This window comes from Fundulus heteroclitus, chromosome 12, assembly GCF_011125445.2.
Source record: "Fundulus heteroclitus isolate FHET01 chromosome 12, MU-UCD_Fhet_4.1, whole genome shotgun sequence".
Classification (NCBI taxonomy): domain Eukaryota; kingdom Metazoa; phylum Chordata; class Actinopteri; order Cyprinodontiformes; family Fundulidae; genus Fundulus; species Fundulus heteroclitus.
Genome location: NC_046372.1, coordinates 7,650,196 through 7,674,261, shown reverse-complemented (window position 1 = coordinate 7,674,261; position 24,066 = coordinate 7,650,196). Strand labels below are relative to the sequence as shown.

Sequence of the window (24,066 nt, the reverse complement as noted above, 5' to 3'; positions counted from 1 at the left end):
CTGACCAGACACTAAAGAGAGATTATTTAAAAGCTTGACACTTTGTATCTATTTTTTTACACTTAAGGAGTCTCCAAGGAAGCAGTTCTTGAGCCCTGTTCCTTTTATATATTTTTTTCTTGTCTTACTGCCAACTTAGACTATTTTGTGATGACCCATAACATAAAATATGATTAGAAAACAGATATGATTAATAAATTAGTCGTTGGAATGTAACAAAATGGATAAAAAGATAAAAAGAACAAGGGGTCTAATAATAAGGCACTGTATGCACTGAAGGAACATCTGTCACATCATTGACCTGGCATAACTTTGGGTGTACTTGCAAAAACAGGGGGAGACAACGTGACAGATATGAAGATATGAATGTTTTGTAAAGCACTGGGAGGCTACAGAGATTGGCTAACCGTTAGCTGCTAATGAGACTAAAGTCAGATACCGCATGTCTGCGCCAGAACGTGTCGTCAGTGCTGAACTGAAGGGCTGATATGAGAGCAACCAGAGATTCTTTAAAAACTTGACACCTTGTATCTACGAGACACCTTCTTTGAAGTGTAAAAGAAGGAAGTTCTTGAATTATATCCCTGTTGCGTTGACAAAGTTGGCTAACACCGACCCTGCAGGGCCGGCTGACAACACATTCATCTAGCAGCGTTTTTGGGAACTTTTGGTGTAAAAAAATGTAAAGGAGCTGTGACAGAGTGATAGGCAAGATACGGATGATTTGTAAAACACTGGGAAACTACGGGCAGGATATAACTGTTAGCCGCTAACAATGCTAACGTGAGCATCTGCTTCAAACTAAACTAAAAGGCTAACCTGACACGACGCAGGTTTCTTTAATGGTTTTAAATTGATGAAACGTTTAATTCTATTTGTGAAACAGAAAGAAAAAAACACTTATGCAATTATGTTCTGCAGTGACACTATATAGAGAATAATAAGGACATAAATATCAAATAATGGAGTTCTCCAACATGGACTAGAATATTCCACACCCATTGCAGACTCTTTAAAAAAATGGTGAAGCATTTACTTTTTTCTTTCACAACAAAAAAAAACAAACATTAATTTTCAGGCTAAGGTATCATCTCTCGTTGTGAGCTGAATGCATCGTACCTTTAATAAGTCATAAGCAATCCCTGGACAAGGAGACACGGCTGTAATTAGACATAAAATAAAAACTATTTTTGCTCAGTGGGATATCAGCAGACCAAATGGGTGAGCTAAAGGACGCCCAAAGTTTATTCGATGACCCAAACAGGACAAACTACGGTGAAACAAAGTCCGTAGCGAAGAGGCTTCACTGAGACAATATGACAGAAAGCAGTCCTGATAGACTTTGCCTAAATCCTGAGGCCATTTTGGGTTTCTGGTCTGCATCACCATGACGACTGACCTCTTTACCTCACGCCGAGTTTCCCCCTCCGACTGTAAACACCCTTCACTTTCACCATTCATCAAGCACACATCCATCAGCGATACGCAACACATCCGGTGGAAGACCTCGACTGTATACACAAACTCTTTCAAGGGGAGATGTTCAAGAAGGACCACGTCATACACGTTTGAAACGGTACATCTCTCAAAAGGTCTGTGTATGATTAACATCTGATTTTGCCATCAGCCTTCCATTCAAAGACGTCTAAGTTACAAAAAAAAAAAAAAGGTTTTTAAAAGTAGAAGGACAACTCATGCATGGCAATCAAAGCTAAACTTAGTGATCATTTCAGCTTGAACACAAATGTGCCTCCAATCAGGAATGAAAACATCGCTGTTCACTGCAGCTTTTCCATAAAAGGTCCAATAATATTAGATAAGATATCGGTTTTTGGTTTAAATTTACTATTCCTTTATTTACTGTTAGTCTTTTATTGTTTTGCTCTGTTTCAATGCAGTTTTTCCTCACCTTTATCTCTTTATTTTTTTGCAGAGCACTTTGAATGAGCTTGTGTATTAATGGTGCTATACAAATTATACTTACCTTGCCTTCTTGAGGAAATCTGTTGCATTGGATTTTATGTAGGGGGTAAAAGAGCAAAGGGGGATAAATACAAATGCATGAAATGAAAAGCATTTATAATATTTATAGTAAAATACATTGCTGTTTCTGGTTGGTAATATAAGAAACCTGTGGTTATGTTGCTTTGCCAGGCATCGTGTCTTTTAATAAGAACTACAAATCTTAGTAATTGTCTTTAAGTATTGTTACATAGCTAAAAAACGCGTAGAAGCACGTTTATTGTTTGGTATAATATAGTAATCATTTGGTCAAAACTGAAACCAGGTCAAAATTATTCAAACTTTTAAACATTTAAACGAAGCTAACGATTCTGGCTTTAAAATTCTGGCAACCTGCGGTAAACATTCGCTCGCGCATTCTGCGGTTCACAGCGAAAAAATCTAGAGTCATTAGCTCTGGGAAAACTTGCATCTCATTTGGAAATCTCCCACGATAACAGCAGGCACCGTCTCTCCTCTTTGGCTCACGCACGGTTAAGAGGAGCGCAGTCTGAAGAGGCAGCGGCTCTCTTCTTCTGTTTCTCTGGCGGAAATCAAATTGTGGGCAGCCTGTGGACCAGCAGGCGGATCCTCTTTTCCTTTATTTATTTATTTTCTTTAATGCTGGTCACTCGCACCAAGTCATCAGCCAGCATATGCTGGTGTCACGCCGACTAATTAACCTCTTCCAAGACGCACAAACACACACAGGGTTTGAAATTATCGGCATAAAAGCAACTGTGACAGAGAAGACAAATTAAAAAAAGTAAGGGGAAAGGAGAAAAGAAAAAACACAGCGTGAAGGAGGAAGCGCTAGACTTTTATCTCCCCTTTTATCAATGATAGTATTATAATAGGTCCATTAAAAAGAGCCCTGGTTACTTTACCTCCTCCTCTATATTTAACTGTCCGCCGTCCCGTGGGAGCGAGGAGGTATATGCTATCACATTACACTACGCTACATTACACACATTCATTATGTGCTGAGTAGACACCTCTGGTTCCCAGGAGCACCCGTAAGTGGCCGTATTTTTCTAAATCGTCGGTTTCACACCGGAGGAGTGAGGATGGAGGAGGCGAGGAGGCAAAAAGAAAAAAGGTGAGGGGAAGTGGCGAGGGTGGGAAGAGAGCGGCCGACTCGTTAAAGACAGGTTGGGGGACGCTGGTTTAAAAGGCAAGGAAACACGAAGCCTTCCAGTTAGCTACAGGACGGATGTTATTTTTCTACACGTCAGCGGCGGTCAAAAGGTCATGTGTAAAAGTATGCTTTGTCAATCTGGTGTCCAGCTGCTACTTTTTAAGCAAACTCACTTCCTGATCTGGTGCTGCCAATTCCTCAGGACGTAAAGTAACTATTGGCTCTCCCAAAAGTCGCTAAATGATGTCATCAAAATTTCCAGAATTGTCAGTTTGCATGCATTTATTATATATATATATATATATATATATATATATATATATATATATATATATATATATATATATATATATATATATATATATATATATATATATATATATATATATATAAAATCTGATTGAATTTGACTTTGGAAAGTGCCTTGAGGTGACATGTTTCATGAATTGGTGCTATATAAATAAAATTTTATTGATTTCAATAATAGTTGATGCAGAGGGAGATAATGTTCTGAAAGAGACAAAAAGTGTATAAAATCCTCCTAAATATTTTTTCAGAACAGCAAATTAGAAGCAAACCAAAAGCAACCCAAATTTTTGGGTTATTTTTAGCTTTTTTTAGTTTAGCTTTCTCAATACTAGTGTTTTGGGGTTTTTTACCCGTTGAGGTAAAATATCAACATTTTAAAATTTTTTATGTTGATTTAGGTTGTATACAAAAAAAAAAAAAATAATCAAAAAGAAAAAAGATGAAAATACTTTTCAATGGGTGGGAATATGAGGCAATGGCCTAGAGGAGATGAATCGGCAGTGGCTCTGGACACGCATGGCTCATAGGCACCTTGCATATAGAAAGGTTCACACCACCTGTCCTGATTCCCGCTGTGATGAACTGCTGCTCCAAGGTTCCAGCAGAACTACAAATGGATCTGCTGTCACATCATAGACTCCAACAGCCTACAACAAAAAGGAGCTACATTTCTCCCTAGCAGCTTCTTCGAGTCGAGGGGAAGGTCACTAAAAAAGATCGACAATATCGCCAAGATGGCACCACTGCCCTGATCCGCTCCGCTTCCCACAAAGACAAACAATCACTGCCCCCCCCCCCCCCCCTCGCCCCGCCCTCTCTCCCCCGTCGGCTCGCTCGCCGTGTGTACTCCGGTCTACGTGCGTGTGAGTCCTCCTCATTACAGCTGCACTAATTACACTCTCATTAATGTAATTAATATTCACTGATCCAGCTCCCACAAGTCACAACATCAAAACAGAGCGGCGCAGGCCGATTAACGCGCACACGCGTGTTTCCGCGCGCCGTCCACAGCCGAATCCACGCGGTCGCTCGACGCGGGGAGATCAGACGGACGTCGGGCCGATGCATTAAGGGGAAAGGGCGTCCCCCGCAGGAAAGGCTGTTCTGACGTGAGGAGCTCCAAATAAACATGGAGAGAGATGCACTAATCTTCTCTATATCAAGGGTATTTGTTTGAAGCATCAGCAATCAAGTGCTAGATGAATATAAGCTTTTTTATTAATTTATTTTTATGAAAAAAAGGATTTAATCTACAAACACTGGACTAAAAGAAATTATTATATGTATTTTGATATTACATCATATGTATAGAAACCAAAATAAATAAGTAGATTTTTTTTATGATGTGTTATTTTTTAACTTTTATTTATTGTCCATTTTTGTTTGGATTATATATATGTTTTTATTATCTTTAAGATTCATTTTCTTTTAAGATCCAGTTTACGTGGAGGAAACCCCTTTTGAAGGACTTCACAAGCACCTTAAAATCTAAACGAACCATCAAAGAAGTTAACTTTTTTTTTTTTTTGAAAAACAAGAAGACCTACCGCATGGCTCTCAGTGCAATTTTGTACGCCAGTTCAGCGTCGTGAGGTAGCAGAGAGGTGAAGAGATAGCGAGCGAAGGTGTGCATGGGGACGCTCTCTCGGTGGACGATCTCTCCGAGGCCGGAGTACGGACCAGCTGTGAAGACACCGATGAATTAAAAACGTGCTCGTGGCGAACCAACATCGTACACTGCAAAAACGGATCTAAAAATTAGTAAAATGTTCTTAAAATTTGTGTATTTGTCCTTGATTTGAGCAGGTAAATAAGATGATTTGCCAATGGAATGAGTATTTTGACCCCTAGAATAAGATGATTAGATATCCTGCACTTGAAATAAGACGATGGAGATGAGTTGTTCCTATTTTAAGTGCAAAAATCTTATTCCATTGGCAAATCATCTTATTTACCTGCTCAAATCAAGGACAAATACACTAATTTTAAGAACATTTTACTGACTTTAAGTTCCGTTTTTGCAGTGTATGAACTTAAAACGTTTTCATGCTGATGAACCACAGAGTCATGATTTCCTGTGTCCCGCTGACTCCCCCCCCCCCCCTCTCCCCCTCCCAGCCAGGAAGCAGGGAAGCCACGCGGCATTTAAACAAAACCGTGACGTCAAAGAAAGAAAAAGAAAAAAAAAAAACATATGGTCGTGTGTGCAGACTTGGCCCCGTGCCCTCCTCCTTCCCTCTACCTCTTCCTGCACGCCCCCTCATCTCTGGAGGGTTATTTTAAACCCCCACGGGGGCCTCTAAGCTGCAGACCACATCACAGAGCGCTGCGGCTGCAGGCCTCCTGGGGCCCCGCGGAGGCCTCAGAGCCGAGCTGCTCTATTAGCAAAGGAGCCAGAGGTGGGTGGTCGCGACCGGGGGGACGAGGCAATGCCTGGGGTTTGGGTGGGGACTCCGGCGCAGTCTGGCTCGGTCGGTCCTACCACCGCCACCTCTGCCCCTCCCTTCTCCCCCCCCCGCCCCATAACCCACCCGTTCTCTTCCAGCTCCTGTAAATTCACACACACACACACACATGCTCTTGTGCGAACCGTATGTGTGCTGACACAATACCCCTGGTGTTGCTGTGTAAAGAGCTCATTTTGGTCTGGCCCAGGACAGCTCAGCCTCTATTTGCGCCACAAAATGAAAGGATAATAAATAGCGAGACGGAGTCAAATGTGTTTTTCCTGTTTTAGCAGGAATGCCTCGGCTCCCTCCGTGTGTGTGTGTGTGGGTAGGTTATGAAATAACAGGGAGGAGGCGTTCCTACGTATATATATATATTTGCGCGCATCTGCACCAGGGCGGACTGCTGGGAAATTTAGGAGGGATAAAAAAAAAAAAAAAAAACGGACGCCGCGGCCGAGCGGATCAATCGGCGGCCCTCCTTACCCTCCAGCAGAAAGACGGCCTGTTTACGGAAGATCTTGACCAGGGAGTCGTCCAGTTCCACTTCCTGCAGCTTGGCCAACAGCTGCTCCTCGTTGCGACACACCTTTTCCTGAGCGTACAGCCCGTCGGGCATCACCCGCTGCTGGCCCAGGCCGATCAGAGCCGTCTCCACCGCCAGCGCCATGTACGACTCGCCGTCCCCCAGAAGCCGCTGCACGGGCATCCGCTGGAGGTCAGCCCGGGTCACGACGCTGGAGCAGTCTGCGGACAGAAGATGGCGACGCTCCGTGTCAGTCTCTGGTGGGGGGGGGGGGGGTTTGGGATGTTAGAGGACTCCAGTATGCGTGAGCATTTCCCGCCGATCCCACAGAACAGCTCTAAGTGGGCTTTTAAAACCTTATGAACACATTAGGAGGGCTTCTGTGCTAACTGCGCCTCTTTAGTGCAGGGCGCTACTTTTGTTGGCATGGGAGGCGGCAAGGGAGTGAAGAAGAACCACACGTTTAGGAAAGGCGAATGTTAGTATTCCGAAAAAGACACGAGAAGACAAAGATATGAACGTGTTCTTCTTCACTCTCTCGTAATAACAGATGTATGGGTGTTTGGTTCTGCTACTGTGCGTCCTCGGTACCTGAGAGGTCCAAGCAGATGTTGGAGCCTTCCTCGCCCGCTCGTCCCGACTCCGTCAGGGTGCTGAACAGGGTGCCGATGGGGTCCAGAGGGTGCCCCACCCAGCCCTCCATGTTGGTTATGGAGGTATGGCCTTTATGGAGCAACTCTGTGAACAAACAGGTCGAGCATTTGTTAAGCGACGGGGATGCATCACTGCAGTGGCACCAGATTTACAGCTTTGAGTTTTTGTGCCTCTTTTGTTTGGTTTTCCTTCCAAACATTCACTGTGCATACTGAAAATCCATCCATCCATCCATCCATCCATCCATCACGCTCAACATCATTATGAAGGATTTCAACGAGGGTCCCAGTCCAGAGGCGATACTTGTGTCCTCCTTTGAGTTCTCCGACTGCAGCGGGGTCTCTTTGGCTACGTTCACACTGCAGGCCTTGATGCTCAATTCCGATTTTTTTGTGAAATCTGAATTCTTTTTTTTTGCGTGTCCGTTCTAATTTCCAAAATATATGCTACTTGTATGTGATCTCCTGTGTGAAGTGCATTCGTACGCCCAAGTGTCCCGCATGCGCAGTAGAGGACGCAATGACGTCACACGTAGCAAGCGTGCTCGTTGTTTGCGGAAGTAAACAGGGATTGTAATGCTGCAGCGTATCTTGCGTTCTTTACGTTATTCTCCAACCTACGTAATCTTTTTAAGAAGATCGAAAAGGAAGAGAGCCAAAGTTTAGCGACGTGAGCAGCTTTACTGATACGGACTTCATTCATAATTTTCTGATGACAAAGGCAACCTTTATGTGCATCTGAACGGATCTCTTTAGCGCTCTCACGTAAAGACACACATCTCCGGCGGCCGTAGCAGCGAGTAAACGCGTTGCCGTGGGGCTGTATAGACCTGCAACAGGTGTTTGTTACCGCACAATAGTCAACCTCTTTGGCATGGCCAGGTCCACCGTTAGTGACGTTTGTCAAATATCAATGACGTGCAGGTCGGATGAATGCGACCCGGCTGTACAGACACAGGTCGCATTTGAAAAGATCAGATACGTATCGGATTCAGGACCACATATTCAAGCGGCCTGGGTCGCATTTGAAAAAATCCGATCTGTGTCGTTCAGACTGTCATTAAAAGATCAGATAAAGGTCGCATATAGGCAAAAAAAAAATCGGAATTGGGTCACTTCAGGCCGCAGTGTGAACGTAGCCTTTGTTACGGTGGGATGTATTCGGAAAAGGAGCGACCCCAGGGTCATCCTGATCAAACGCCTGAACCCAATCAGCTGACTCATTGTACCGCCTAGCAACTCCACTCCGATGTGCTCACTGTATCTCTAAGGGTGAGTCCAGTCTCCCTTGATTGAAAGCTAATTTGAGCTGCTTGTATCAGCGATCCCGTTCTTTTGGGACTTTGAAAGCCCGCAGATGAACGGGGGAGATTGAGAGCAGCGCCTGCAGAAGAGACTGCAGCCCGTGCAAGCATCTGCTTCTCCATCCTATAACACAAGGAGGAGTAAAATTTCTGCTCAGCTGCACTGGAGCTGCATTCTGGGAAAACTATTATATAAATATATAGAAACGGTTGTAAACGTGAACTTCGGCAACAGCTTTGGTTTCTTTTAAAAAAAAAAGGCAGCCCAGCTACCTTTTTTGTGTCGTCGAAAGTGCTCCAGCTGCCTCTGCTGCTGCCTCCGTAACGTGTTCACCACAGCGATGGCCAGGCGGAGGGCTTCTCTCGGGTAGCCGTGCGAGCGCAGGGCGTCGACCCGAGCGCAGGCCGTGGGGACGTGTTCTGAGGAAGAGACAAATCCCGCCTTAATAACCCGCCGTCTGCCCTTTGATAGCCAAGGCCCCACGTCGGGCGTTTTGAATAACTCATTTGGAACCTACTTATATATGCAGACTCACCATGCCACAAGGGCCAGCCGCGTGAGTCGAAGAGGGAGCCCTCCTGGTTGTCATGGTAGCAGTAGTTGGCATAGAGGTCACTGGCGATGATGTGCTGGAGGTGTCGGTCCTGCCAGTGCAGGTCGCAGGCCTCGATGGCTCGTGTGAACACAGTCCTGTGGGGTCGCATCTCTGCAGAGGAAGGAGGGAAGGAGGGAGTCAGGGCCGGATCATCTTTGGGCTCCAAGAAAACGGAAACTACTCAAAAAAGTGTCCCTATTTATGCATATTTATTTATCGGTTTAACGGTTTTAGGAGAGAACAACAAAATTACTACAAATATAAAGAAATATACAATTAAATCACATGAACTTTTCACGAGACTTGGCTGTGTAATTCATTGGTTAAACTGAGACTGAAACAATGGATCCTTTAAAGTTCTTCCTAAGAAACACTAAAAGGTTCCCTCTCTCATCTGTCCATTGTAAATACAGTGCCTTGCAAAAGGGTTCCTTCCCCTTGAACATTTTCTTTTTTTTCCATTACAACCACAAGCATTAACGTGTTATTGGGATTATATGATTCGGACAACATCAAACGGCTCATAATTGCAAATTTAAAGGAAAATTACAGAAGGGTCTTTAGTTTTTTTAACACCTAAAAACTGGGGTGTGCATTAGAACTTAGCCCCCCCGAATCAATGTATCTATTTATCAAGACAGTGATAAAAGGCTGCGGCACATTTCATGCATGGTTATCGGAGTAAATACAAATTTGCGCCACACTTTTCAGATTTTGAAAACAACAAGTCCTTTTTTTTCCCCCTCATTTCAAGGCAACAGCTCTGTGTTGCTCTATGTCCTGGTCCTCAGTTACCCCTGCCCCGCATGTTTTAGATGCCTCCTTGCTGCTACAGCCCCGGCCTTAAATGAATGGGATGATTAAGAGGCTTCTGCTGCACTTGATGGCATGCAGAGGAGGAGGCCACACAGTCATTTGAATCCGCTGAGCTGGAACAGAGACGCATCTAAAACACGCAGGACTGTGGGTATTTGAGGACCAGGGTCTGGAACCACTGGTCTATTTCCTTAAATCCCGAGGAAATAAGTGGACCTTGTGTGCCAAAATGTGCCCCGTCGGTTATGAAAAGGCCCCCCCGAGACTCCTAACCTTGGTTACCGTGAGCGCCCTGGGGCAGTGAGTGGGTAAGGTTGGGCAGCTCGTTGATGTGGTTGCCGTCCTCCCAGGGGCAGACGTCCACGCTGTTCCATCGCCGCAGCTGCCGCAGCCACGACGACTTCTGCTCGGGTTTGCAGTGGGGGTTCAGCACGATGCACATCCACAGAGCGCCTGGACGTGCAGCAAAATGCACAAACTTATATTACAATGTACATGGGGACACTGTAAGCAGAAGCAGGAAAGCGTGCGTTTTTTTTTTAGCTCTACAACCCCCGTCAATGCAGCTACGCCGTAAGGTCAAAAGATTAAGCACTTTCTTTCATGCTCTGCAGCGACAAAACGGTGGATCTGATTCAGAAGAGCTCTTTTTCTTCTTCGCTGCCGCCATCTTCTGCTCGGATAAGAAAAAAAAAAAAAAAGCAGCTTATCCAGAGGCAACGCTGCCTGCAAACACATCATTTTGGAGTAAATTGGAACAAACAGAATGTGAAAAACGGTACAGTCTCAGGAGACCCCCGAGCGCATTCAGGGATTTTACTCTCGAGAGTGCCGGAGATGAGCACGCTCTACAGCGAGCGCGTGATTTCGGTACAGATGCGTGAACAGACACATTCTGGGGGTAGACCGGAGTGGAGGGGGGCAAAAAAAAAAAAACAAGGACAAGAGACGGGACATGAAGGCTGAAACCGATGGGAAGGAGAATGTGCACGCTACGACGAGAGAAGAGAAGAGAGTGGACGGGATTTGCAAAAAAAAAAAAAAAAAAGAGAGGGGGGGGGGGGGGGCAGCGGTGCCGAGAGGCAGCATTGGCACATCAGGTGGAGTGACGAGGACTCCGGAAGGAGGGTTTGAAGTGTGGACTTCAAAGGAGACATTTGCACAAGCACTTTCAGAAATATGTAGGACCGAAACAGACAACAGCTGCCCTGTCCTCACAGAGTGCAGGAGAGGACCAAAGGGAGAGGACGATCATCATCATCATCATCATCATCATCATCATCATCAATGATGACAGGAACAGGAGACGTTAGGGCAGGACAGCAAAGGAGACGGGCTTGGCGGGGGGTTGAGGTCTGCCTGTGGAAAAGAGCCGCACTCCTTATCTTAACCAGACAAGTGCGCGCTGAGCGGCTCGCTGTCACGTCTACCCCAAATATAACGAGAAGTGTTTGAAAACACTGCAGAGGTGAGGCTCAGCGTGCTGCATTAAACGGCTTTTAATTCGAGAAGATCTCGTCTAGAGCTGCCAAACCTCCAGTCACGGAGAGAGAGAGATGGGGGGGGGAGGGGGAGGGAGGGAGAGAAACTGGGCCGTCAGCGACAAGTCAGCGCATCTGAGACTGTGGGCTTTCTTGGACATGAAAGCACAAGAAAAACAAACAGAAACTAAAATATGCCTGTGTGCCTTTGTGTCAGTGTCTGGGTTCGATCACCCGTCTTGCTAAATCTGTCAGTGCCTGCGCGTGCAGCGGGAGAGGTGTGCGCTCGGCGTGTGTTTGTGTCGTCCCCCCCCCCCACCACCCCCGGCCCACTCACCGAGCTCGTCCCAGAGCTGTCTGTACTTGTCGGTCATGGTGGTGCCCTGCTGTCTCCACAGCGCCAGCCGAGGGTCGGCCATGAACTGCTCTGTGATCAGTGTTAACATCCTCGCTCCGTTGGAGTCGCGCATCTTCAGCATCTCCCTCACCTACGCGGGGACAGACGGGACAGAGAAGGCCGCACACAGTTTACACCGGCACACGCACACTAAACCGTCACAGCAACACATGCACACTACCAGGCCAGGCATTATTGCAACATTTGCTTCCTTTGCCGTCTTCATAACGGCCTTTTAAAAAGGTGACACGACTCCGGTGGCAAAGTCCCGCCCCTTTTCCTTTGAGGTCTCTCTTCTATGGTGGCATCGGCGTTGGTTGCACTGAGCTGTATAATACACTGGAGTGCTGATTTTGCCGAAAAACTGAAGTCACTGGCCGCCATCTTGCTACTCCCTACTCTCACAGAATCCCATAGGATTTGGTTGCAACAACAAGCAGTTTTCTGGCTGAGTGAAAACGTTTCACAGGTAATTCTACAGTCAGTGGATGTATTAACACTATCAACTACTAGGAAATTAGGTGCTGAAATATTTTACATGTTATTCATATTAAATATATATATATATATATATATATATATATATATATGTATAAGTATGTGTATATGTATATATGTATACACATGTAAATATATGTTTTTGTATATTGTTATTTATATATTTATAAATGTTAAACATATATATTTAAATGAATAAAATGCACAATATTTCAGCACATGACTTTCTCAGTACTTGATATTTTTAGAACATAACATAAAAGTATATGGCGTTTGACATTTTAAAAGTCTTAAGCCCCCCTTAAACATGAGAAAATCCTCGTTATTTGATGCTGTAGCGCACATATTCCCTAGTTACTGTGGGGAAATAGGGAGTACCAATATGGCGGCTGGTGGCTTCAAAGCGACTCGTTCAAACAGACGGTGATTAGCACTCCAGTGTATTATATAGCTCAGTGGTTGGTTGTCATTATAACTTCTGGATATTTTCAAGTGACTACTGACAACAATGTAGACATTTACCATAGCAGGCTTTCATATTTATAACCTTAAGTATTTAAACAATAAAAGAGATTAAAAATTGGCAGATAGATAGATAAATAAATTATGGATATTGTGGCATCTCAATTTTTAGACAATACCTTTAAACAAAAACGCAAAGCATTCTTTTCTTTGAAAAATAAAAAGCAACAATTTTACTCCTCCTAATGCAAATCAAATAATATATTATAATAATATATAAACAATATAAACAGTGAAGTTATGAAAACCTAAATTGAATCTAATAAAGCATCTGTTTAGGGAGCTAATAGAGACAGCACTGGAGACATGCGACAAGCTTGTTGGCAGGTGAAAGAAGCGTTTGAATGTTGTAGTGCCCATGAAGAGTTTTCCAATAATTATTGAGGAGGGTTAAAATAATTTCTGCCAACAAAAGGTGAAAGGAAGAACGATGAATTATTTTCTGATACCTCTGCAGTATGCCACGTTTTAGGAGTCCTTTGTCCTTTCCGGGTTACAAACAAACTTCTTGCTTAAATTCAATTCGGTTCAGTTGATTTTTTTTTTATAGTGTTAATTCATAAAACAAATTGGTCTAAAGGGAATAAAATAAATCAAAGTTAAACAAAGAACTATACATAGTCTATCCAGTCCAAGTATACAGACAAATTCAAAGTCAATTGAGTACGTTCCAGTTTGATGCTAGTTAGAAAACAACGCTGTCAAGTTTAGTTTCAGAATGAAAACAACATTAAATCTAATTCTAGAAGGGGTATGAACAGTTTTGGGCTTTGCTATATTTATTGCTGTTTTGAGAAATATAGAACATTTTAGAAAAAAACTAATTGCAGTATTTGTTTACAAGTGAACCTTCTTATTGAGCAGAACAGTAAATACTGAGTGAAGCCGGCAGTGGATGCAAAGCAGAAAGTGTTGCCGGTCTCCTTCAGCCAGTTGACTGGCAATGCTCAGCAACAGCTGGAAAAATAACTTTTTAACACCCCAGGATAACAGCTTGTAACTAATAAACACATAAAATATCATCATATGAAGTTTCTGCTTTAATTTGTTAGCGTTTGTTACTGATAACTGGGCCTTGTTTCCTGTGTTTTTCAAGGCCCAACTGTAAAGGAATTAATCAAATAACCTCACAGATCAAAGAAACTTTAAGCCAATTTCTTTAATAGAATGCTAAAAAATATAAATTTTTTGCAAGTCTTGAACAAAATCTGCACAAAATTTCCATCAAATACATGCCAGCCTCCGTAACCGCCACCCTTTCATGCTAAACTCAGTAAATTATTTCACAAAAGGAAACGGCTGAACGAGTGTCATGACTACATGCCTCTCACTTTAGCTTGTTTACGTTGGTTCTGAAGTGCTTTTGAGAGATCACTACCCCTGTCCTTGCCTTTTCTTTTCTGCTTGACTTGAAAATATCTCAGACAACTTGCAAATTCGCTTCACACCACCTCAACAGTTTTTTTTTTTTTTTTTTTCCAGGAGGTTTCCCAAAGAGTTTGCATATTCCTCAAAGCGAGAGGTCACAAAGAAAAAAGGCGAGGGAGAGAAAAAAAAAAAAAAGCAGATCCTTAACGTTTGTGACACGTTCGTTTGGGGGGAGAAGCTATTGAAATTACGAGAGCGCAGATGCAGCTCCGCGTGGGCGTTTAAGCATCTGCGCAAGGTGGCTGAGAAAACGTGGCTGTGTGTGTATGCGTTTGTGTGTTGCACTGAAGGAGATGACTGGCTTCGAAGTGCATGAAGCTGAGAGACATTCTAAAAGCCAGGCGAGCTGGATGATAATGGCCTCGGCTTGTGGTCTTTACATAGCACACAATGCATTAATGCTGGCCTAGCTCAGCCACTGTAATAGCAGGCAACTGAGCGAGGCAAACATCTGTCATGTAAGCGTTTAATATACGGTGGGTAGTGCCAGGCTTCTCACTTTCTATACCTGTTTTTTTTTTCTCCCTCTCTTTCTGTTCCAGCACTCCTACAATTAGCCCGAGCGAAGACAAGGCCTGCCCTTTAATGTATCTGCACCGTCTGCTTTCTTTTATTCCCGTTTCGTGAGGAACCAAAGGGTGATGCAAACGCACAAGACAGTGGGAGAAAACGTCTATTAAAAAAGGGACCCATGGATCTCGGTAAGAAATCTCAAAGGGAGGGACATGAACCTACACACAGGGTGAGAGTGAGTGAGTTTTCTGTTCCGTGTCTGGACGAATCCACGTGAGCGCGGTTCTGACCTTGCTGAAGAGCAGGTTGAGCTGCTTTCCCGAGCCGTGGTAGCCCCCCTGGGACAGGAACAGCTTGACTTGCTCCTGGACCTGCTCCTCGTCCAGGTGCCAGCAGTTCTCGTCGTCCACGCTGGCTCCGGCTGTAGGGTCCGGGGCCCCTATACGGGCATAAAAAAAACAAAAAAAAGACGCGTGATTTTTCTCATCGGCTTTTGTTTTGATGACAAATATAGCGTCAGCGGTGGAGAATAACCTGTTTCACACCAGGACAAGATGTGAGTTGTATTTTTTCCCACGGTTTAATGTTAAGGACAAAAAAAAAAAAAACTCACCTAGAAATACACGGCTTCCCTGAATGTACTGTAGCAGCATTGAGGCCAGCACTAAATCATTGAATTTTATAGAAATGGGGTTGTTTAATACGTATAAACAGGATGAACAAAGCAGACACAATACCTGTGGTTATTATTGGCACCCCTGGAAGATGCGTTAAAAAAAAAAAAACTTTAAATAAACTGTAGTTATGAAGACTTGCTGATGTCAAGCTTATCTAGTCATTTAGACTTGATTTCTTCAGGATATAAAACAATGCTACATTTATAAAAAGAACAAAATCAGCCGTTTTGCTCTCCAAAGGGCCTCTATCCAAAGGCTAGTTCACATCCCCAGTCCAACTTTTCAAAACTACAGACTACAGACAGAGAGACTCTTTAAAACTAGCAGTAAAATACAACTTAAGAGAAGAACACCAGCATGCATGACACGCATACAGCTGAATCACAAATAACCCCAGCAGAAAGTGTTAGCTGTGCTTCGGTGTTGTTAGGATTGTCTCAGTTTACGCAATTTGGTTCACCTTGGATGTAAAAGATCTAAAAAGACTGTAAACAATGGTTACAGTCACACTTTATACGGGTGAAAATGGCTGCAAACGCATGCATAATGGTCCAGCGGTGCATCTTTGACACCGAGTCCGAGCCAGAAGCTGAAGAAGCGGAGCCTCCTGCACAACCAGCGAGGAAGCAGCGCGAGGTTTCTGAATGGTGCGTTTTTAAATGAACACAGTGCTATCAGCAGCCTATTGTTAGCGTTAGCTTATGCCAGATAATAAATTATGTTCATGCCAAACAGTCATTGTACGGCGCATACAGCGGTAAAACCAGCTGATAAAGTGGGCGGAGCTACACTTGGGTTGCTAGGTGACGGACTGGGTTTGGCTGGGGATGCTAGGTGAAGTGGAGTACGCTCTGATTTTGATGTAATAATCAGGAGGTTTTTGAAACGGGTCGTTTTCCAGACACCAACAAAACATTTGCTAATTTCCAAAAAATGACTGGATATTTATTTTTATTTTTTTCTAGCTTTTGGACTGTTTGTAGAAGCAGTAGATACCCAAATCTAAGTACAGAAACATGCAAAAAGTGAATTTTGCACAATCCGTCCCCTTTAACATATCCAGGCTGGATTTTTCCCATATCCAGCTGTTTTTAATGTTATATTTATTGTGCTGACTGTAGTTATGGTCTTATAGAAGGGAGGAGCCATTTTCTTGTCATTTTCTGGCTGTTTCTTTGTCTTTCCCATTTTGAAGAGTACCTAAAAGAAACGGGCTTTTGTGCAACGTCACGGATTACAAATTAAATACTATGGTAAAAAAAAGACATACAAAAATAAATTTAAAGGTCTGATTTTTCTGGATCTCCCAATATGAGAACATGTTTCCTCAATAAAAGATGAATAGTCATTTCAGAATTTCCACACATCTTTACCAGGAGTGTCAGGAAATGCGCGGGGCGATGTGTGTGCAGTGCACTCGCTTTTTCTTATTTTATCCTGTTATGCCTTGATAAAAGCATTGTTGCATTTGGCAACACTTGCTGACTCACTGCTTTTGATCTGTACATATTTCAGTTAGAAATAGCCACTGCAAAGCATCAGATGTGATCCTGCATTATTTTCTTTCCCTTTTACTTCTGATCAGAAGGGAGATTGTTTACAATCTCCTGCTTCCTTTGCACATGTGTTACAGGCCAGCTCTGGACACTGACAGAAACACATCCTCCAGAGTGCGAATATTTGACTTTGCTTTGCATTTCCAGAGATTCTCTCAGAAGGTTAAAAGCTTTCTTTGGTCTCGGAGACGTCTTTGCTCACGTCTCTGACTCGCACAACACTTTTCTTCATGGCACCCTCCCTCAAGTTTCCTCATATTTCCTTCCTCCAAGTCAGTTTCCTGTGTCTTTATATCTGATGTCTCTTTTTTTTTTCTCTCTCTTCAAACCTAGTCAGCAGCAGTTCGTCTTCTTTTTAAGCGGTCTTACGTTTCCTGCCCTTGTGGGTTTCTCCTTTTTTTTCTTTTGCTCGGCTCTTTTGTTTTCCTCATCTTGCTCTGAGACATAAACCGCTCTATAGTTTTGATGGATCTCGTTCATAAGTAACATTGATCCTGCCACACTTTACTTTCATTAGACAGTCAATAGCTATGCATGGGAAGGCAGGAAGGTGCGCCTCAACCGGACACGGACATGGGATCCATTAGCAATCCTCCTAACACACAGTGGTATCCTCACCGTGGACCTGGTTGATCTCAGAGTTCTGCGACAGGATCTCGTCGGCCAGTTTCTGCGCCGTAGGCAACACCTCGGTGTGGTGGACCGATATGAGGTACTGGACGAACTTCTGCAGCTGGTCTCTGCTCATCTGGAAGAGGGTTTCCGAGATGGGCAGGTGCAGCTTGACCTGCTCGGGCTTGCGCACCCTGTAAAGTGACAGCGCCACGACGTGGGCGCAGTAGAAGATGTCCTTGTTGCCGCAGGTGCACGTCACGGCGGTGATCTTGCAGCGGTCGAAGCTGACGCTGACGCTGCAGACGAGCTCCGGGGACGAGGGCGTGGCGGGGTCCGTCACCGTGCCGCTCAGGTGGAAACCTGCAAAAGGACACAAACAAATTCATTTTTGTGTACAGTTAAGAGTCATTATTAGAAGTGTCTTTCAAGTTTCAACTCCTTTACTTGACCAGCTGCTGCTACTTGTGCTGCTTGAGCTAATCATTTCTAAACAGAAGCTCAATAACGTCAGGAGCTCCGTGTCGCCACAGCAGCCAGAATCAGTTACCTACAAATTGGTTCACTTGATCAACTCAATGAATGTGTCCTTTTTTTTTAAGTACCATTAATGAAGAAGGAACACACTCAGGATGTAAATACAGGTGCATCTAAACAATATAGAATATCATTAAAAAGTAACCTTACCAATTCAGCTCAAAAGGTTAAACTCCAGTATTACAGGGATGTAATTCAGGTGTTTATTTCAGTTCATTTTGAGGATTATGGTCTACACATAAGGAAAAAACTAAAATTTGGTTTCCCAGAGAATTGAAATATTACATAAGGCTAAAAGGAATGAGTTTTTAGACAGGCATCTTTTGTTATGACCACACAATGGCCTACACAATGATGGGGTAGACAGATGTTGGCTGTACAGATGTTTAGAAGACAGTTATTGACTGTCTCCACGAGGAGAGTAAGCCACTGAAGGTAATTTCTAAAGAAGCTGACTGTTCGCAGACTGCTTTATCCAAGGACTTTAATAGAAAGTTGAGTGGAAGAAAAAAAAAGTAGAAAAGGTTCACAAGCAATCCGTATAACTGTAGGCTTGAAAGGATTGTGAAGGAAAGCCATTTGAGAGTTTGGGGAAGGTTTACAGGATGTGGCTTGAGGTGGAGGCGGAGCTTCAAGAGTCACAACAAAAGACGCATTCTGTGTTTGGGTGGCTCATTCCTCGAGTTAAAGCAACTCCTGAACCAGAGACAACGAGAACATCTCACCTGAGCAAAGGAGAAAAAGGGACCGGGCTGTTGCCAAGTGGTCCAAAGTCCTCTTTTCATCTTAATGTAAAAGTTGCATCTCATTTGGAAATTAAGGCCCAATAATCTGGAGGTAGTATGGAGTATACAATCTAGGCTGCTTTAGGACGCCTGAGAAGTTTTCACAGTCAGTGGGATACTGCAGAACCCACTGCTGGTGTGGTTCTGCAGTATTTTATCCAGTCCAAAGTCAAAACAGCCCCCTGCCAGGACATTTTAGAGCACTCCATGATCTAAAGGTCTTTGCTAGACTCTCTGTGGGGTTCAGATATTCAGGTATCGTCAAGAGGTACATAAGCGACATCAAACCCAGCAATGCAGATGACCTGAAGGCTGCTATTAATACAACCCGGGTTTCCATTAAACATCAGCAGAACCACGGGCCCATCTCCTCCATGCTACACTGCACTGACGCAGTAATTCATGCAAAAAGAGGCCCTGCCAAGCATTGAAATATTGATTGCATATACTGTACAGCACAAGGGACATTACTTTTCAGTAGGCTCATATGTCTGGATTGCATATCATTTTTATTCGTCTCATATAATATTCTAATTTACTGTGAGGATGAATCTGTGTTTTTTTTATTAGCTGTCAGCCATAATTGTCCACAACAATAGAAATGAAACCCTTAAAATGTATCAGCCTGTGTGCGATGCATGTAAATAGTGTACGAGTGTCACTTTTTCAAGTGAAAACACTAAAATAAGCAAACGTTTTGTCGACGTTCAGATTCAAATGAGACGCGCCTGCACACGACAACCAGCGGCGGCTGTTTTTCCGACCGAGATCCGCCCAGATGCGTGAAACTTCTGACGCACAACAAGTGGAACGGTGAAAAGACGCCGTGAGCACGCTGGTCCCAGCATGAATTATACAGACCCTTGTTCAAAAACATCGTTTGATCTGGTCCTGACTGCGTTATCTGGAGGCGTGGCTGCTCATTATTCAGGAATGAATATGAATGAGCCAGGTGGGGTCCCCCGGCTGTGTTCGTAAAACACACACTCGTGAGCGGATGAAAGATGAAGGCGTGCGCGCCGGCGCCGGGACGCAGTGTGAGACCATGACTTATTAATAATGGGAGGGGTTAGGAGCGTCTTCATGAATGCATTTATGTGCTCAGGAGAAACATGTGAAATTCATGTGCACCAGGCAAAGACATACATATCTTTAATATGTTTATCAAAGAGCTGAGGGCTGACATGGCCTCCCTGTAAAGCATGTCTTAGTACATAGTGTATATCAAAGGTTTTTTTTTTTCCTGGTACAAAGGGAGTAGCATGTTTTGAATTTTGTATGGGTTAGAGATGGAAATGGTTGCACGAGCAAGCTAAACAGAGGTTGGGTCAACGTGGTTCTCCATCCTTTGTGCTTCAGAGATGGATTCCGAATACAGGTAAATAATGAGGAACGAGAAGAGAGACTGTAAAAGATCACAATCCTTGCTTATACCCTCAGGATACCTGTTGATGGACCTTACACAGTGCGCTACAAAAATTAGCCCATCGCCTGAACATTTTCACCTCTCGTAAGCTTAAGACCAAAAACTTTTGACGTATTCAACTACGATTCTATGCGTGACACCAACATAAAGTATAAGAGAACAGATGCACGGCTCTTTTAGGAATAAAAAAAAGCGGCGTACGCTTGTATTCAACTCCTTTTAATATGATACCCTCAAAGAAAACCGATTGGCACCAATGCTTTAACAAGCCGCATGTGATTAATTTGATCTGCGTCTAAATGCAGCTGCTCTGTGAAGAACCTAGAGGTTTTGTTGGAGAACATTACGAAGACCAAGAAACCCAGCAGACAGGTCAGGGATAAACTCATAGAGAAGTTTAAGCAGGGTTAGGTTATAAAGCAATATCTCAAGCGTTGAACATCTCACAGAGCTCTGTTCAGTCAACCATCTGAAAACACAGCGAGTACGCTACTACGAAAAACCTACAAAGACATGGCTGCCGGTCAAAAGGGACAATGCCGGGATAAGTCATTCTGGTCAGACTGGACAAATTTTTACTTAACTATTCCCACAAGGAGACATGGATGTGGCAGCATCATGCTGTGGGGATTCATTTCCACAGCAGGGACATAGAAGCTGGTCAGAGTTAAGGACGGGTGGAGCTAAACACAGGTCAACCTGTAAAGAAGCCCCGTTAGAGGCGGCAATAGACTGAAGTCTGAGGAGCGTCGCCTTAAAGCAGGAGAGCCCGAGCTACAGTGAAAAGGTTTAGATCCGTGCAGGTTAACGCATCAGAACAGCCAAGCCAAAGTTCAGACCAAAACCCAACAGAGAATCTGTGACAAGACAAGAATACTGACGTTCAGATCCTCTCCATCTACACTGACTTTTATTTTTGCAAAGAAGAAATTGCAAAACAAAGGAAAGAAAATCACACTCCCAATGTGTAAAGCCGGCAGAGAGATACACTTAAGGACTTTGGGCTATAATTGCAGAAAAATGTGGTTCAACAAAGCATTGGGAGGCTGATTATAAAAAGACACCAGACCTTATAGCTTTTTAACAGTGACTTCAAAACTATACTCTCCTTCATGTTGGTTTATAACATGAAATCTCCCCAATATTTAAGTTGTTGTGTACGAGGCCTATAACTACTTTTGCCAGGCCTTGTCTATCTCCCGTATTTTCTCCAGGTACTCCTGCTTCCTTTCCCAAGTCACAAACAAATGCACGTTCAGTAAACTGGTCCAAACCTATCCAGACACTACCCCCCTCCCCCCCCCCCACCCCCATTCCATCCACTGTGCTATGCCTGCAGGCACTGAAAATAAGGATGAATGGATTACCCAAAAAACGGCACTGTCATAGTATACGCCAATTAGCCCGCTTGTTAATTCTTTATCCGCAGAAGTATAAAGTGTTGGCTGCAGATATGCAGCGAGGCAGATCTGCGAAACATTGCCACAGAGATATGCATTCCCCTCCTGAAAGCCAGCTGGCGGGAGGAAGCACATGTTCGTTAACAATATCCACACATGAGGGGTGTGGATGGAATATGGCATCTCCTCACATGTGCTGTGATCAAAGCTTGGATGTCTACAACCGCGGGAGACGGAGGGAAACAAGGAGCCGCGCTGAAACAATCCTAAACGAGACAAAAAGGTTCACACACACTGCAGCTGGCCCATGGAGAGAGAGAGAGAGAGGAGAGGGGGGGGGGGACGTTTCAAACTGCGACACAACTCACAAATGAGAAAATGAGAGTTTGATACTCGGTGATACCTTTCGTGTGGATACGTGAGGGTGTGCATGTGAATGTTTGTTTGTGTGAAGAGACTTTCAAGAGTGGCCCCTGGTTGAGAGGAGAGAGAAGAAAAAAAAACAGAGAACATCAAAAACATGTGGGAGCAGAGAGAGAGCTCAAAGAAAAATCACCCTCAGATGCAAGCAAACACACACACACACACACACACACTGAGCAGAAGGTTACAAAGGCAGCTGCACTTTCTTTTGCAAATGTTTTCTTTCTCAAAGGTAAAATCAGCAGAGAACTTTAAAATTCAAAACACATGGAAAGTCTAAGCGGCGATAAAAGACTTGCAGATCGGGGTGGTTGGGGGGGAGGTTTGTCATGTTTCCCTGTGCTTTATCGGACATTCTCACTCTTTCACCTTCTGAGCCCTTTGCATCCCCCCCCCCCTTCCCCTGCCCCTTCCCTCCCTTCGTCAGTCCACATTCCCACAGCTCTTTCACTCTCACTCTCTGACAGATGGGTAGGTAATGAGTTTCGCCTTTCCCCGTCCAATCGTCTGGGCACCAAAAATTACCCCTTGTGCCAGAAATGCCCTTTTAATTTAGCCAAGCGCTGAGTACAGGGATATTACTGTTTAGGCACACACACACACACACACACACACCTCCCATAACTCCTGGTTGGGCGGGTACGAAAACCTTCAGTGTCTCGTGTGCTAGCGATTAGAGAGCCTGGTTTCCCCCCCTTACCCAATCCACCCAGTTTCCTTCCCCGAATGGCGCTCTCGGGCTCTTTTCAACGCATGTTCAAGAAGCCAGAGTTGGCTTTCAAAGTAACCATGGTGGCCATTTTTAGAACAAGGCCTCTGTGAGGTTGCCCTAGAAACCCCTTCTGACCGCCCTGGTGAAATCACACTTGGCACAAAGCGCTGTGCAAGGTTGCAAGAACAGCGTGTGACCGAGTGAGCGAGACAGAGAAGATGTGGACTATACAACGGGATGCTAAGGTTTTCAGTCATCCCACATTATTTGGGATTTTTTTTGAGAGAGCCAGGGTTCCAAAAGTTCCAGTACACCGGACATCGTGGTCCAGGAATCGGGGCCTACTGACATACATTGATTTGTTTGTAGTTTGGTGTTTTAAACTATTACACGGCTGAAAATGCTTAAATGTAATGTAATGGGGGGGGGGGGGGGGGGGGGGGGGTGTTGGTTCTTAGTGGTTCTGATATACGAGGGACTGTGACCCTTGATCTAAAAGCAGAGTCATCATAAACTATGCTCAGTATTCAGTCATTGTTAGTCTGCTTCAAGGAAATGACAACAGCTACGGTCCGTGATCGATGACTCTGTAAAATTGTGTGAAGAGTTTTATCTTTCTCTTGATACTAACAAGACTAAAGATATGATTATTGATTTTAGGAGAAAATCTCACAAGCATAACGTCACTTTTATCAAAGATAAGGCCATGGAGAGTGTGGATTGTTAGAAAAACCTTTGAGACTATTTTAGGTGTCAAATTGAAGCCAACTGTGAGACAGTGTGGAAAAAGTCACACCAGCGCCTCTTCAGCTTGACGAAACGCTCCATTTTAATATTGACCAAACCATAATGACCCTTTTTTTAATCATTCTTTTATTAAATCGGTTTTATCCTTTTCCTTGGTGTCATTGTTTGGTCATACTACTGTGACAGAGAGGAGTTCCCTTCAGCAGGCTGTGAAGCTGTCGTCTAGACTGATTGGCGAGCCCCGACCATCAGTCACGTCCCCGTACGGTAGGCAGGTACAGCAGACAGCTACTTCTGTTTTAAATGATGATCTTCATCCCCTTCGCGGGGAGTTTCAGCTTCTTTGATCTGGAAGAAGATTCTTTGTCCGGAGATGTAGGACCAGAAGTTTAAAAAAAATGTTTTGGTATGAATGGACTGAACAAGCTGAAATGATACTGCCACTCTAAATGGAGTAACCAGATTTTACTAATTCTAGATCATTTTGGTTTTATGGTTTTTAAAATTATAATTTCTCACATATTTATCCTATTTTTAAGTCCTGTCATTCTTTACTGTTTCC

General features: G+C 43.9%; 1 protein-coding gene across 2 annotated transcripts in view; it reads right to left on the bottom strand.

Moving 5' to 3' along the window:
* Positions 1-24,066, bottom strand: part of LOC105931412 (zinc finger SWIM domain-containing protein 6) — a 73,060-nt gene that overhangs the window by 9,609 nt on the left and 39,385 nt on the right. Inside the window, exons 2-10 of one of the 2 annotated variants that reach the window (XM_021320225.2) lie at positions 17,481-17,837; positions 14,920-15,068; positions 11,609-11,759; positions 10,073-10,243; positions 8,915-9,085; positions 8,652-8,798; positions 7,013-7,159; positions 6,382-6,642; positions 4,996-5,131 (exon numbers count right to left, since the gene is read on the bottom strand). In XM_021320225.2, the coding sequence (XP_021175900.2) occupies positions 4,996-5,131; positions 6,382-6,642; positions 7,013-7,159; positions 8,652-8,798; positions 8,915-9,085; positions 10,073-10,243; positions 11,609-11,759; positions 14,920-15,068; positions 17,481-17,837 (1,690 nt within the window). Of the gene's footprint in view, positions 1-4,995; positions 5,132-6,381; positions 6,643-7,012; positions 7,160-8,651; positions 8,799-8,914; positions 9,086-10,063; positions 10,244-11,608; positions 11,760-14,919; positions 15,069-17,480; positions 17,838-24,066 lie in introns of both variants that reach the window. The other variant, XM_012870085.3, reaches the window with a different exon arrangement.